The sequence below is a fragment of the Acomys minous genome (assembly GCF_964271855.1).
Source record: "Acomys minous genome assembly, chromosome: 12".
Taxonomy (NCBI): Eukaryota; Metazoa; Chordata; class Mammalia; order Rodentia; family Muridae; genus Acomys; species Acomys minous.
In genome coordinates, this window is record NC_140493.1 from 96,578,293 (window position 1) to 96,590,911 (window position 12,619).

General features: G+C 40.3%; 1 protein-coding gene and 1 long non-coding RNA gene across 16 annotated transcripts in view; both read right to left on the bottom strand.

Annotated features, from left to right (window-relative positions):
* KANSL1 (KAT8 regulatory NSL complex subunit 1) overlaps positions 1 to 12,619 on the bottom strand; it is a 122,191-nt gene that overhangs the window by 68,085 nt on the left and 41,487 nt on the right. For 10 of the 15 annotated variants that reach the window (XM_084750007.1, XM_084750003.1, XM_084750002.1 and 7 more), the window contains one exon: positions 9,809 to 11,180. In XM_084750007.1, coding sequence (XP_084606133.1) covers positions 9,809 to 11,097 — 1,289 coding nt within the window. In that variant the 5' untranslated portion in view covers positions 11,098 to 11,180. Of the gene's footprint in view, positions 1 to 9,808; positions 11,181 to 12,473; positions 12,519 to 12,619 lie in introns of all 15 variants that reach the window. The other 5 variants (XM_084750010.1, XM_084750009.1, XM_084750008.1 and 2 more) reach the window with 1 other exon arrangement.
* LOC311579460 lies at positions 192 to 8,196 on the bottom strand. Its single transcript, XR_014773159.1, has 2 exons — positions 3,458 to 8,196; positions 192 to 2,950 (listed from the first exon to the last, which is right to left on the bottom strand). It is a non-coding gene; the product is annotated as an uncharacterized lncRNA (long non-coding RNA).

Consider the following 12,619-nt stretch of genomic DNA (forward strand, 5'->3'; position numbering starts at 1 on the left):
GTCAGAGAACAACTTAAAACTATGTATCTCTCCTACCACCATATGGGTCCCCAAGGATTGAACCAAGCAAATCGTCAGCCATCCCACCACCTCAACCAAATGATTTCTGATCAAAAACTCCTATCTCATAAGGAAAGCTAAACACTCGTTTAGGTTTTAACCTGTCTTATCTCTTTTCTTCTATTCCACTACACTGCCTAACTGTAAGCCACTCCACCCCCTTTCTGCAAACTTGTGAACAGGCCGTTTCTTTTCTTCCACCGTCACCCCTTGCTTCCTGAGCTCTCAGTCGAGAACTAAATAATACTTATGCACCAGCTTCTGCTTTTGCAAGACACTCTCACAACGTATTATTTCTTTTTTTGTGACAATGACTGCTTTGTAATTAGTTACTTCAGTGACCTATGTAAATGACTCAGAAAAATTCTGAGTCATCTGTATTTCCCATAACACTTTATACTCAACAAAAAATTTTACCCAAAGAAAATGTTTCTAAAATTGAAATACTTTAATGGCATTTAAGTGAGTGTGTCCCTCTTATTTTGTATTATATTATCTTTGAAAACTAAATCTGCTTTCTATTTTAGAAACTACTTTTTTTAGTTTTTATAGTAAGATATACATAGGTGAAACCATACACAATTAACAACAGCTGCTACTCATGTACAAATGGGAGGAAATTAAGATTGACATTTCTAGACCAATATGGCTGTTGATTTTTGTACAACACCAATGTCAGAGATAGTTTCTGTTCCAGGCTTTTTCATCTTGGACCAAAGTAACCATTCCTGTACCTTCAAGACTCCAATACTTATTGCCCATACTATATAATTCCTACAGGGTGTAATAGTGCACACCTTTAATCCCAGCATTCAAGAGGAATAGGCAGGTGTATCTGGGAATTCAAGGCTAGCCTGGCCTACACACAGAATTTCAAAAGAACCAGGGCTGCATAGAGATCGTCTCAAAAAACCTCATTATATAAAATGCCCATAACATGTACCTAGTGGTCAACACACAATGTCTGTCCAATGCTCCCTTTCCCTCTACTATGTTGGAGGTGATAAAAATTAATAAAACCAAAAGACTCAATGAAGACAAGAATCAAATTTTCCATTGCGTATTTCCATCATTCCTTACTTCCCAGTGTTTCCTTGCCCTTTTGGGGCAAGGTTAATATGGATAACTGAACTGGTAGAGCTGGGCGTGGTATCTTATGCCTTTGATCCCAGCACTTGGGAGGCAGAGGCTATGGGTTTGAGGCCAGCCTGGTCTACACAGAGAAACCTTGTCTCGAAAAACAAACAAACAAACAAACCAAGAAGAAAAAAGAAATAAAGAGAAAACAGAGCTAGGTGTGGTGGCACACAAATGTATTCCAAGCACTTGAAGGCAGAGGTAGAAGAATTTTTGATCAATGAACTGTGTATTTAGAGCAAATCATAGAAAAATTAAATAATTTAACAATCTAGCCAAGCTTCATTGTTTTCAGCTGGAAAAATTAAATAATCTAAATGCCTAAGTGCTTTAGACATTTATGGAAATAACCCTCATATTTAATAAAACATAAAATTACAAAGGGACTATAGAGAAAGCTCAGTGGTTAGGAGTATGTGCTGCTCTGCCAGAAGATCCAGGTCCAATTCCCAGCACTTCTACATGGCAGGTCACAACCATCTATAATACCAGACACGCTCTTCTGGCCTCCACAGGCATATGTGTGGTACATACATACATACAACCAGGGAAAACATTCATTCATATAAATAAAATTTTTTAGAAAATATATAAACGATAGGGCCAGGTACAGTGGCACACACCTTTATTCCTCATTCTAGGACAAACAGCCACAGATACACTGTATCAAAATCAAAACAAACATGTAAAACCATATACATAATATATACATACACACTTACCTTAAAAATGTCTAAGAGACATTGTATCTCTGGACTTTAGAATGCAGGACCCACTTCCTAACAGGTTACCATTTACAACAAAGTCTTAAGTATTCTTTATTATGGAGAACAATCATACACAACACTAAGCAAAAAATTTTAATACAAAATTAGCCTTTCTACCTACCCTTCCCAACCAAATTATTTCCTTGAATGCCTGAATGTATTTGCATAGGAATTTCATATATACTTGGGCAGAAACAAATGAACCCTAAGCAGGATTCATTCTGTTTTCAGTTTATATAGGCCTGTCACCCCAACTTTCTGAATAAGGCTCTTGCAAAATCCACTACATACAGGATGTGCTGAAAGAACACTTCTTGGGAAAGAAAAATCTCCTTGGGAGAGTGCCAGTTTAAAAAAAATAAATAAATAAATAAATAATAAAAATAAAATCAGCTCGCTGGAAAGCTATGTAAGCCCCAGATGCGGAAGGACATCACGCTTTTCACCCCAACTCTAAAAATGTATAAAAGGCAAATGAGTCACATACAACTAAAAAGCAGCCCATAAACTGTGTTGATATGGACACATATGATGGCTTTATATATCTTACTTGTTCTACATAGATCAATTTTACAATGCCTCAGGTGTGTGTGTGTGTGTGTGTGTGTGTGTGTTTCTTATTAGGGAATCAAGCCTAAGGGCCCTAGGTGTCTATTAGACTTTTGAAAAATAATTAATGGGTCTGGAGAGATGGCTCAAGAGGCTGAAGAGCATTGGCTGCTCTTCCAAGGCTCCTGAGTTCAATTCTCAGCAACCACTTGGTAACTCACAACCATCTCAATGAGATCTGGTGCCCTCTCTGGAGTACAGGTGTTACATGGAGGCAGAACACTGTATACGTAATAAATAAATCTCTTAAAAATTTTCTCTGGGGGGAAAAACTTATTTAAAATGAGGGTAAATCAGCTGAATGTGGCCTGTGTATGCCTTTAATTCCAGCACTCGGGAAGCAAAGGGAGGAGGATCGCTGTGAGTTCGAGGCCAGCCTGGTCTACAAAGTGAGTCCAGGACAGCTAAGGCTATACAGAGAAACCCTGTCTCGAAAAACCAAAAAAAGGGGGTAAATCTGGAGTTGGTAGCCCACACCTCTTTTACCAGCAGAAACAGAAACTGAGTTTTGAGGCCAGCTTGCTCTACATAAAAATTTCCAGAACAGCCAGAGCTACATGCAGAAACCCTATTGCAAAAACAAAAAGAAGTAAACAAAACAAAACAAACAAACAAACAAAAAAAAACAGAGGGGGGAGAGAAGCTAGAGGAGAAAGCTCAGCATTTGGTGATCACTGCTGTTGCAGAGGACCCACATTCCATGCCCAGCAAGCACATCAGGATTGCCACATCCTGAGGGTCCAATACCCTGTTCTGTTATCTGCAGGTAACGCTCACAAACCCCCAGTTTTAAAATATTACAATATATACTTGTCAGTGGGGTGGTGGTGGCGCAAGCCCTTAATTCCAGCACTCAGAAGGCAAAGACAGGCAGATCGGCCTACAAATCAAGTCTAGGGCAGCCAAGACTACACAGAGAAACCCTGTCTCCAAAACCAAACAACAACAACAATATGTACTCGTCAATAAATAGATAAACACAAGCCCAAAGAAAACTTACTATTTTGCTTTTTTGAGAGAGTTTTCATTAGGAAAATTTTTCTTCCCCCAACAAGCAACTTCACTAAAGTGAAAAGAATACTCATCTGGTAAAGATCTTTGTCTTTATTCTTACTGTAACCCACCCTCTTCAACCACTCAAAACAGCATAATCTTACACTCAGATATTTCACTTCTGCAGGTGAACACACACACACACACAAAATAGTTACTATAAGCACACATACTGAGCACCTGGCTGGCTGTCTCAAGAGAGAAACAAGAGGCCTACTCAGCTCTGAGACTGACTCCCTGAGGCTCAGGCTGACTCCCTACTGACATGTAAGTGCTGCAGGTTAAGTAAGTAACCTGGCTCTTCAGCATACACAAGAAAGTGCAAGGCATATCTCTGTCTAACAATGAAGACAGCCTTTCCCAAACAGGTATGTCTGCTCTAATAATTACAAAACAAGTTAGCAGCAATGAAAAAGGTGCAATGTAAGTTGTTAAGTTAGAACACCTGTAACCCCTGCACTCAGGGAGGCAGAAGCAGGTAGGTAGATCTCTGTGAGTTCAAAGCCAGCCTGGTCTACAAATGAGTCCAGGACAGGCAAGGCTACACAGAGAAACCCTGTCTAAAAAACAAAACAAAGCAAAAATAATCCCTTCTACTATGCTATTTTCTCTTCAGGAATGATTTCACAAATGCTAAAAACAAACAAAAAACCCCAACCTCTACTTCATCTATCAGGTTTGCTGATGCTTGGAGGAAAAAAAAACAAGGTCTAGCCAACAAAAATAAAACATCAGATGCCAATTATAAGCCTAACTCTGGCACTGGCTCTGAAACGACAGAAAACCTATCAGGATACTCTTCCATGTTCCTTAATACCTCTCAAGCTCTTGTAACTAATTTGCGAGAAAAAAACAAACAAAAACATTGGGGGGGGGAGTGACAACAAAACAAACACTTTCTTTTTTTGAGACAGGGTCCTTCTACATCAGTAGTTCTCAACTGTGGCTCACAAGCCCTTTGAGGATTGAATGACCCTTTCACAAGAGATGCCTAAGACCATTGGAAAACACAGATATTTTCGTTTACGTTATGATTAACAATAGCAATATTATAGTTAATAAAGCAACAACAAAAATAATTTTATGCTGGGGGTGGGGGTCACCACAATACGAGCTGTTGAAAAGCACTATTCTACATAGTCCAGGCTATTCTAGAACTCAGAGATCCACCTGCCTCTGAATCCCAAATCCTGGGATTAAAGGCACATGGCCATCACACCTAGCCAGAAAAGCTCATGGTTGCCAAATGCTGGAGTTACAGACCTGTGTTCCCCATGCCCATCTTAGGAACATATTTTCATAAGCAGCAAGCACATGCTTTTAAAACATCTATCAGCTCTAAGCACATAGAAGACTAAAAGAAAAAACATAACATACTACCTCAAAAGATCCACTTGGAAACTAGGGGTTTGGCTCAGTAATCTCACTGGTCTCCAAAATGTCCTCTAGCCATCAAAGTCCTGTAACTTTTCAACTGTCTTCCACCATGCATTGTGCCATCGGCCCATACTGACTGCCCTCAGTAGACCACAACTCTGACTTCCCCCTAATAGCTGCCATCAAAATCTGGACCAGAATTCAAAGTTTGTTTCTACTATCCATTATCTTCCTTTTCTGCCTTCTGCTACAATCTCTTCCTATTTCATTTCTATCACCCAGTGTTTACTTAAGTTGTTATGTGCTAGACCCACTTTGTCTCATGGTATTTTATTTTCCACTCACAAGAATTCCTTCCAGTAAGGCTTAATTTATTCACCTGTAGAGTACCACACATTTGCAGTCAGAAAAAGTATATGACAGCCCTACACAATACAAGTACCTTCTACTTTAGAGAATGAAAACCAGCCAAAGTAGCAGAAATGTGTGGTAGCTGTATCTGTAGCAGTTTAACCCCCTTAACTTCCTTCTGAATCTTACAAGCACCAACAAATTTCACTACCTACTACTTATTCAGAAATAAAAAGGGGAGAGAACTAGGAGGGAGTGTCTTTGCTCACACAGATCACAGAAAAGGAAGTTATTAAGTTTAAGATGTTATACAAACCAAACACCAAGAAACACAATAGCATCAATGGTGGTTTTGTTGTTGTTTTGTTTTTTGTTTTTCGAGACAGGGTTTCTCTGTATAGCCGTGGCTATCCTAGACTTGTTTTGTAGACCAGGCCGGCCTCGACAGGGATCTGCCTGTCTCTTAAGTAGCCATACTCTGTCCTACAGCCAGGCTATTTGTGTGGTGGTCAGTTCTTTCAGAAATTTACAATGTCTTTTGTTCATATTCACCATCACCTCCTCCACCCAACAGAGGATTTATTAGAGATGACAACTTACTCTCCCTGATTATTTTTTTTTTCTACCTTCACTGTGGAAATAAAAGAATAGGAAAATGACAAAGCAATCTGATGGCCACTTTTGGCAGCAGCATCTCTTTGTCTTCAATTTCAGGAGGAACTACAATGTACAGCATATACAACGTGCTTTACGTGCACAATGGCAGGTTTATTTTGGGGTAACTGGTTGAAACAGGTTTCAGGAGGCTACTGCGCAAATAAAACAGGGTAACATAAATTAAGCCCAAAACTAAGCATGAAACAAAACAGAAAGACAACATAAATCCAGGAATGAAGCCTTGAAACGGACACTCACTCCTTTGGGCTGGGGATGTAGCTAAACTGCTAGTGTGTACCTGTCTCTCATGCAGGAATACCTATGCTTGCTCCCCAAAACCCATTAAGACATGGTAACAATCACCTGTTATCTCAGCATTCAGGATAGAAGCAAAAGAACCCTATCTCCTCTTCCCTCCCCAAAAGCACACTCTCCAAAACTCCAAACCAACAGAAGCTTGTAAGTATCTCAGTAACCAGATTAGGCAATAAACCTAGTTCTCTCTTTGGGTAATTTATGTCTCTGTTACTGTTAATTGAGGGTGGCTGATTAGGTTTTGGTTGTAGCTGTTTATGCAGGTGTCAAGAGTGCTGGAGTTAAACTCAGGGCCTTTGCAGATGCTACAAAAGTGCTTGACCACTAAGTTGTAATTTCAGCCCTCTGAATCAGATTTCACACTGGATTACAGCAACCTTAAAATGACAAAAATGTAGAGATGTTTTCAACGCAATATATCCTAAACACAGTAAGCATATCAATTCAAACTCTTGGTTCTGTTTGTCTGAAGACAGGGTTTCTCTGTGTAGCCTTGGCTGTCCTAGACTAGCTTTGTAGATCAGGCTGGCTTCAGACTCTGCATCCTGAGTGCCGGGATTACTGGTGTGCACCACCACCACCTAGCTCAAATGCTTACTTTCAAATTTTGGAAACAGGGTCTATGTTGTAGACTAAACCACTTTCCTCTGGCAGAATGCCTTTTTATTGAGTAAACAAAGTCCATACAATTTACTGTATTTCAAATGCAGTTGTCTGTTACATCTTTTAAAAAATATTGGAGCTGGAAAGATGGCTCAGTGTTATGAGCACTGTCTGCTCTTCCAGACGTCCTGAGTTCAATTCCCAGCAACCACAATGTGGCTCACAGCCATCTATAATGTGATCTGGTGCCCTCTTCTGGCATACAGGTGCACATGCAGATAGGGTATTCATATGCACAATATATATAAAATGTTGAAAGCCAGGCATGGGGGCAAAAATTACTTGGCCTTCCCTCACAGTTTCCTGTCAGACACATAGTAAACAAACTTAATAAAGCAGGTATCCACTGACTAAAAGCATAGCTGCCTCAACAAACACTCCAATGAAAATGAATCATCTGCCAGGCATGGTGGCGCCCGCCTTTAATCCCAGAACGCAGGAGGCAGGGGCAAGCGGATGGCTTTGAGTTAGAGGCCAACCTGGTCTACAAAGCAAGTCCAGGACAGCCAAGGATACACACAGAGAGACCCTGTCTCGAAGGAGGGAAAAAAGTCACCTTTTGATTAGCATCAAGGGAAACTATTTTTAAGCATCTCTATATATTCAGCCTTGTCTAGTACAGCAGACCTCACATCTCTAGTAAAAGAGGTAGATCTACTTTCAAATATCCAGTCCATTTTCCTCAAGTGTTAGTTCCTATTCTCACAAACCTTACACATAAACATAAAGGTACATTACTTCATCTTCAAGTACAAAGACCAAAGAAAAATAGCCCAGCTGAGTGGTGACGCACACCTTTAAGCCCAGCACTCAGGAGGCAGAGGCAGCTGGATCTGAGTTCAAAGCCAGACTGGTCTACAGAGTTCCAGGACAGGGATATACTAAGAAAACCTGCCTCAAAAAACAAAACAAACAAAACTAAGCAAAAACAAAGAACAAAAACAAAACAAAAAAAAAAAAAAAAAAAAAAAGGAAAAAGGGTTAAAAGAGTAAGAACAGTATGTCATCCAGAGATTATGTATTATTTTAGAAAATCAGTAAATTAACAAAAAGTAAAACTTTATCGGAAATATATATTAACTTTGCTGAATTTAAAAAAACAAAACACATTGAGCTAAGCATAGTGGTACACACCTGCAATCCCCAGAAGACTAAGGCGAGATGACTGAGTTAAAGGCAGATCTAAGCTCCACATTAAGACTGGAGATAGACATATACTTTGTATACACACACACATTTTAAAAACAGAATCAGGAAGTAAAAAGTAGATTACATAAAAGGGCAATGTTGAAAATATTCTGAAGTATTTTCTAATTAGTCCTCAAGACTGTGATACTATGAAATGCAAATTGGTCCTTGTCCATCTCCTGGCACCAAACTACCAGAGTCCTTGGGCTTTCCAAAGTGATAGTCTTTTTCAATGATAGGTAGTAAAGTGAACTGACGGCTGGCATCCAGAGTTAACTTTAAGCCAGGGGGTGGTGGTGCACACCTTTAATCCCAGCCCTCGGGAGGCAGAGGCAGGCGGATCGCTGTGAGTTCGAGGCCAGCCTGGTCTACAAAGCGAGTCCAGGACAGCCAAAGCTACACAGAGAAACTCTGTCTCAAAAAAACAAAACAGAGTTAACTTTAAGATGAGAGTTGGTCACAGAAAGACCAAGGTGGGATTAGACCACTGGATTTTTCTATCTCACCTCCAAGCAGAGATGAAAGGGAACAGATTATCACCAATGACAAGTGAGTTAATTAAGACTGCATACGTATATAACCAATGTTGCCCATAAGAATAAAAAAGGATAGAGTTTACAAGACTGGATGGGTGGGCACACTGAAGTCCCTAGAGTAGGACAGAGTGTCCCTCCCTCATATCTCATCCATGTAGCCATCAGTTTTCTTTGTAATTTCATTGTTACAAAACCGGGTAAACATTAAGGCAGAGTTTCTGAGTACTGACTTGCAAATTAATCAAATTTGAACCCCAAGTTATAAGAATATTGATTTATAGTCAAGTAAGCAAAGGAAGCACAGATGAAACAATGTGGGACTTGCAATTGGCATCTGAAGCAGAACTGAGGGACAGTCTTCAAGACCATGTCCTTCTGCTGTGGACCTGGTATTATTACCTATGAAATGTCAGAATTAAAACTATCCACTACAAGTGACTGCCTGCTTGTTGAGAGGAAGAAATGTCAGACTGTTATGGTTGAAAGCAGAGGAGAAACCGGCTTATTTTACCAACAGAAAGAAAAATCTCATATTAAAATAACAGGTATGCTGAAAACAACTGGAAGCACTATACATGTCAACCAATTTAACCAAATCAACACTTTTCCCTACTTCCTAGAAAAACCACATTTTTAAGTAATACATTAGAGCTTAAAATGTCCTAGAATTTCAAATCTTTTCAGTTATGTTTTCTAGTTTCTTTTTGTTTTTGTTGAGACAGGGTTTCTCTGTGTAGCCTTGGCTATCCTGGACTCACTCTGTAGACCAGGCTGGCCTCGAACTCACAGCGATCCGCCTGCCTCTGCCTCCCGAGTGCTGGGATTCGTGGCGTGCGCCACCACGCCCAGCTACATTTCCAAGTTTCTATTGGGTGAGAATTAAGGAAAACTTGTAGCACACAGTAACACATTACTATAGCACAAATGCCTTCTATTTTTCCAATCCAGGCATACGCTTTTACTTACATAACTAAAGATCAGTGTGCAACCTAGTTGTCAATATACAAGAATTATATTCTTTAGAAAATGGGGATTTACGTAAATCTTGTCCCAACATTTTTCAAGAATGACTCCATCATCACGCATTCTACTCACAGGGGTACATGGCATTGCTCAGGGTCAGCTCGAGTCAGTTCTTCCTCTTCAATATCAGACTCCCCTCCTGAACTACTGTCCGTGACATCTGAATCAAATGCTTGCTCACTGCACCTCAGGTTGGCTATGCCACTAGCTGTAAATCGCTCCAATTCTTCTGAAATTGAATCTCTTTTCAAAAAGTTGCTAAGTCCCTCCGAAGTGGCAGTCTCACTGGCAGCTTTCCTCAAGGCAGCTTCAGCCTTTCGAGTTAACATCAACTGGCTCCGGGACCTCAAGGATTCCAAGTTTGGCAGTTTACTCAATGTCTTCTCCAAAAATCCACCCAGTTGGTGCTGTAAATGCCTCTCCACCTGCTTGGCTTGCACAACCTGTAATCGCTTCTGTAACCTGCGGGCTCGGATCTCAATATCAGCCTGCCGCCTCAGTAAAGCTGTTATCCTTGTGTCAGAGTCTAAAGCACTGAAAAGAATGGAAGACAGAGGAGACTTTTTGACCTCTAACTTCACATTTGTCAAGCTAGAGCTGGAGTCTGTACTAGGTGATAGCCTACTGCTTCCTTGAAGTGCCAGCTGTTCCATGGAATTAACAGAAGATTTGTTTGCCGTGCTATTATTGCTATATAGAGTTGTGTGTTCTGTATCAAGGCTTCTATGTGGAAGAGTGCAATTGGTCAAACCCCCCTTGAAGTTCCCAGAGTCAGATCCCCCGACTTCACCTCCCTGCTGAGATGATGAAGTGAGAGACCATTTCCCCCCATTGAGGGAACTGGAATTGTCATGATCAGAATGTGTTGAACTTTTAGTCAATTTCTTAGCCAACCCATTTACAGGCGCTTGTGGCAGAGCTGTCTGACCACTTGTATTCATGGTTCTAAGATTTTCTAAGGAAAACTCCAAAACTGGCTGTCTCCCCAACAGCTCAGCTCGGAGTTCATAGGACTGAGATAAAAGAGGATGAGACTTAAGGACCGTCTGCTTGCTGAAAACTCCTTGCAATTTCAAAGACTCCTTTGAGGGAACAGATGTTACATCAGAGCAGAGATAAGATGCCACCAATGGCTGCAGCTTTCCCAAGTCTTCCTTGGTAGAATTAGTGCGGAAGTCTAGACTGGGATCCTCCGCAGCAATGGCTTTTCTTTTGGTTCCGTTGGCAGAAATAAGAATATTGGTGTTGCCGTTATTTTCGGCACTGCCAGGGGACAAGGTGGAAGATGGGGGAGCCAGTTTGAACCGGATGTGGTGTGCTTCAGCTGCTGCGTCAGTGAGAGCGGGCGCCATCGCAGCCATTCAGCACAGAGAGAGAGGAAGTCCAGCCTCTCCCAGTGCTGAGGCCAGCTCCAGGGCCACTTACTGCCTCCCCTGAGAACACACTGAAAGAGAGAGAAAGAAAGGAAGTCAGAAAAACAAGCATATTAAAAAAAAAACCACACACACATTTTCAAAAGAAGCACCACATGAGGCTATTGTCCAAACTCTGCCTCCAATAAAAGAGAATAACTGCAAACCGTTCTGGAGCCTTGAGATGTCTTTCAACCTAGGGGAGGACAGGAAAACACTCCTTTCATAAGAAAATAATTTTACTCCTCATATCACTTGTTAACTACAGATTGAATATTGTCAAAACAGAAGACTCATTTTAAAATAATCACAAATGGGTACAATAACCTGCATTTAAAAGAAAACCTTTTTGCCTAGCGGTGGTGATGCATGTCTTTAATCCCAGCACTTGAGAGGCAGAGGGAGACTGACCTCTGTGAGTGAGGTCAGCCTGGTCTACAGAGAGAATTCCAGAAAAGCCAGGGCTACACAGAGAACACTGTCTGGGGGTAGGCACAGGAGCAGGGACTGGGGGATTGGGACAGACAACTCTTTAAACGTTATTAGATTGAATATGACTATATAAAATGAATACCTAGTAACAGGGGGAAAAGTCTTATCCTCATATTAAAAAAAAAAAAACCCTATGCTAAATATCATGGATTTGTGTTATTTTTCTGCCCAGGAATCAGTTTTCAACAGGTTCCTTACAACGTTATATTGTATTTCCAGGCTAACTACATCACAGTGTAACATCAATATGCCTCATTAATTTTTTTTCTTCTTTCATTTAATACATAGTATCTTTTCTACTGGGCTCTCCTCCCCCGCCCCTCCCCTGGGTAAATCTGTGTCTTTAATAGCTCAACATAACTCTCTCCCCTTCCCTAAAAAACACTTCAAAAGAATAGTTCAGAGTTGCCTTAAACTCTTCACTCCTCTAGAATTTAGATCCACCCTATCACTCTGGAAAAGTTAACCAGTAATTTCATTATCAAATTATTATTCAATCAACAGGCTCATTCTGATTTTTCCCTAACATTAGGTAGTGTGGACTTTGAGAATTTCTTTCCTGGTATCTTTGACACTATTATTCTATTCTCTTTTCCTTGCAAATCTAAAATGCTGATAGTGCCCAAGATCCTATGTCTTCTCCTTCAACTCACTTTCTTAGCAACAACTACTAGAATAAAGACCACTAACTCTCAAAAAATAAAAATAAAAATAAAAAATCCTAAACTGCATTCATCAGCTTTCTAGGCCTTTGAAAACTCAGAATTCACTTTCTTCTTTCAATATACTTTTTACTTTCTCATCCTGCCTAATTTTCTTAATTAATGACATACCTCAATTAACTGCTTCTTCTTCATTCCTGAGTCATCTATCTGGGTCTGGAAGCAAAGGGAAACCTATATAAAGAACTACACCAACAATCCCTAGAAACACAATCTCTGTACCCCTGGAGATCTAAAAAATATTCCCCTCTAAATTA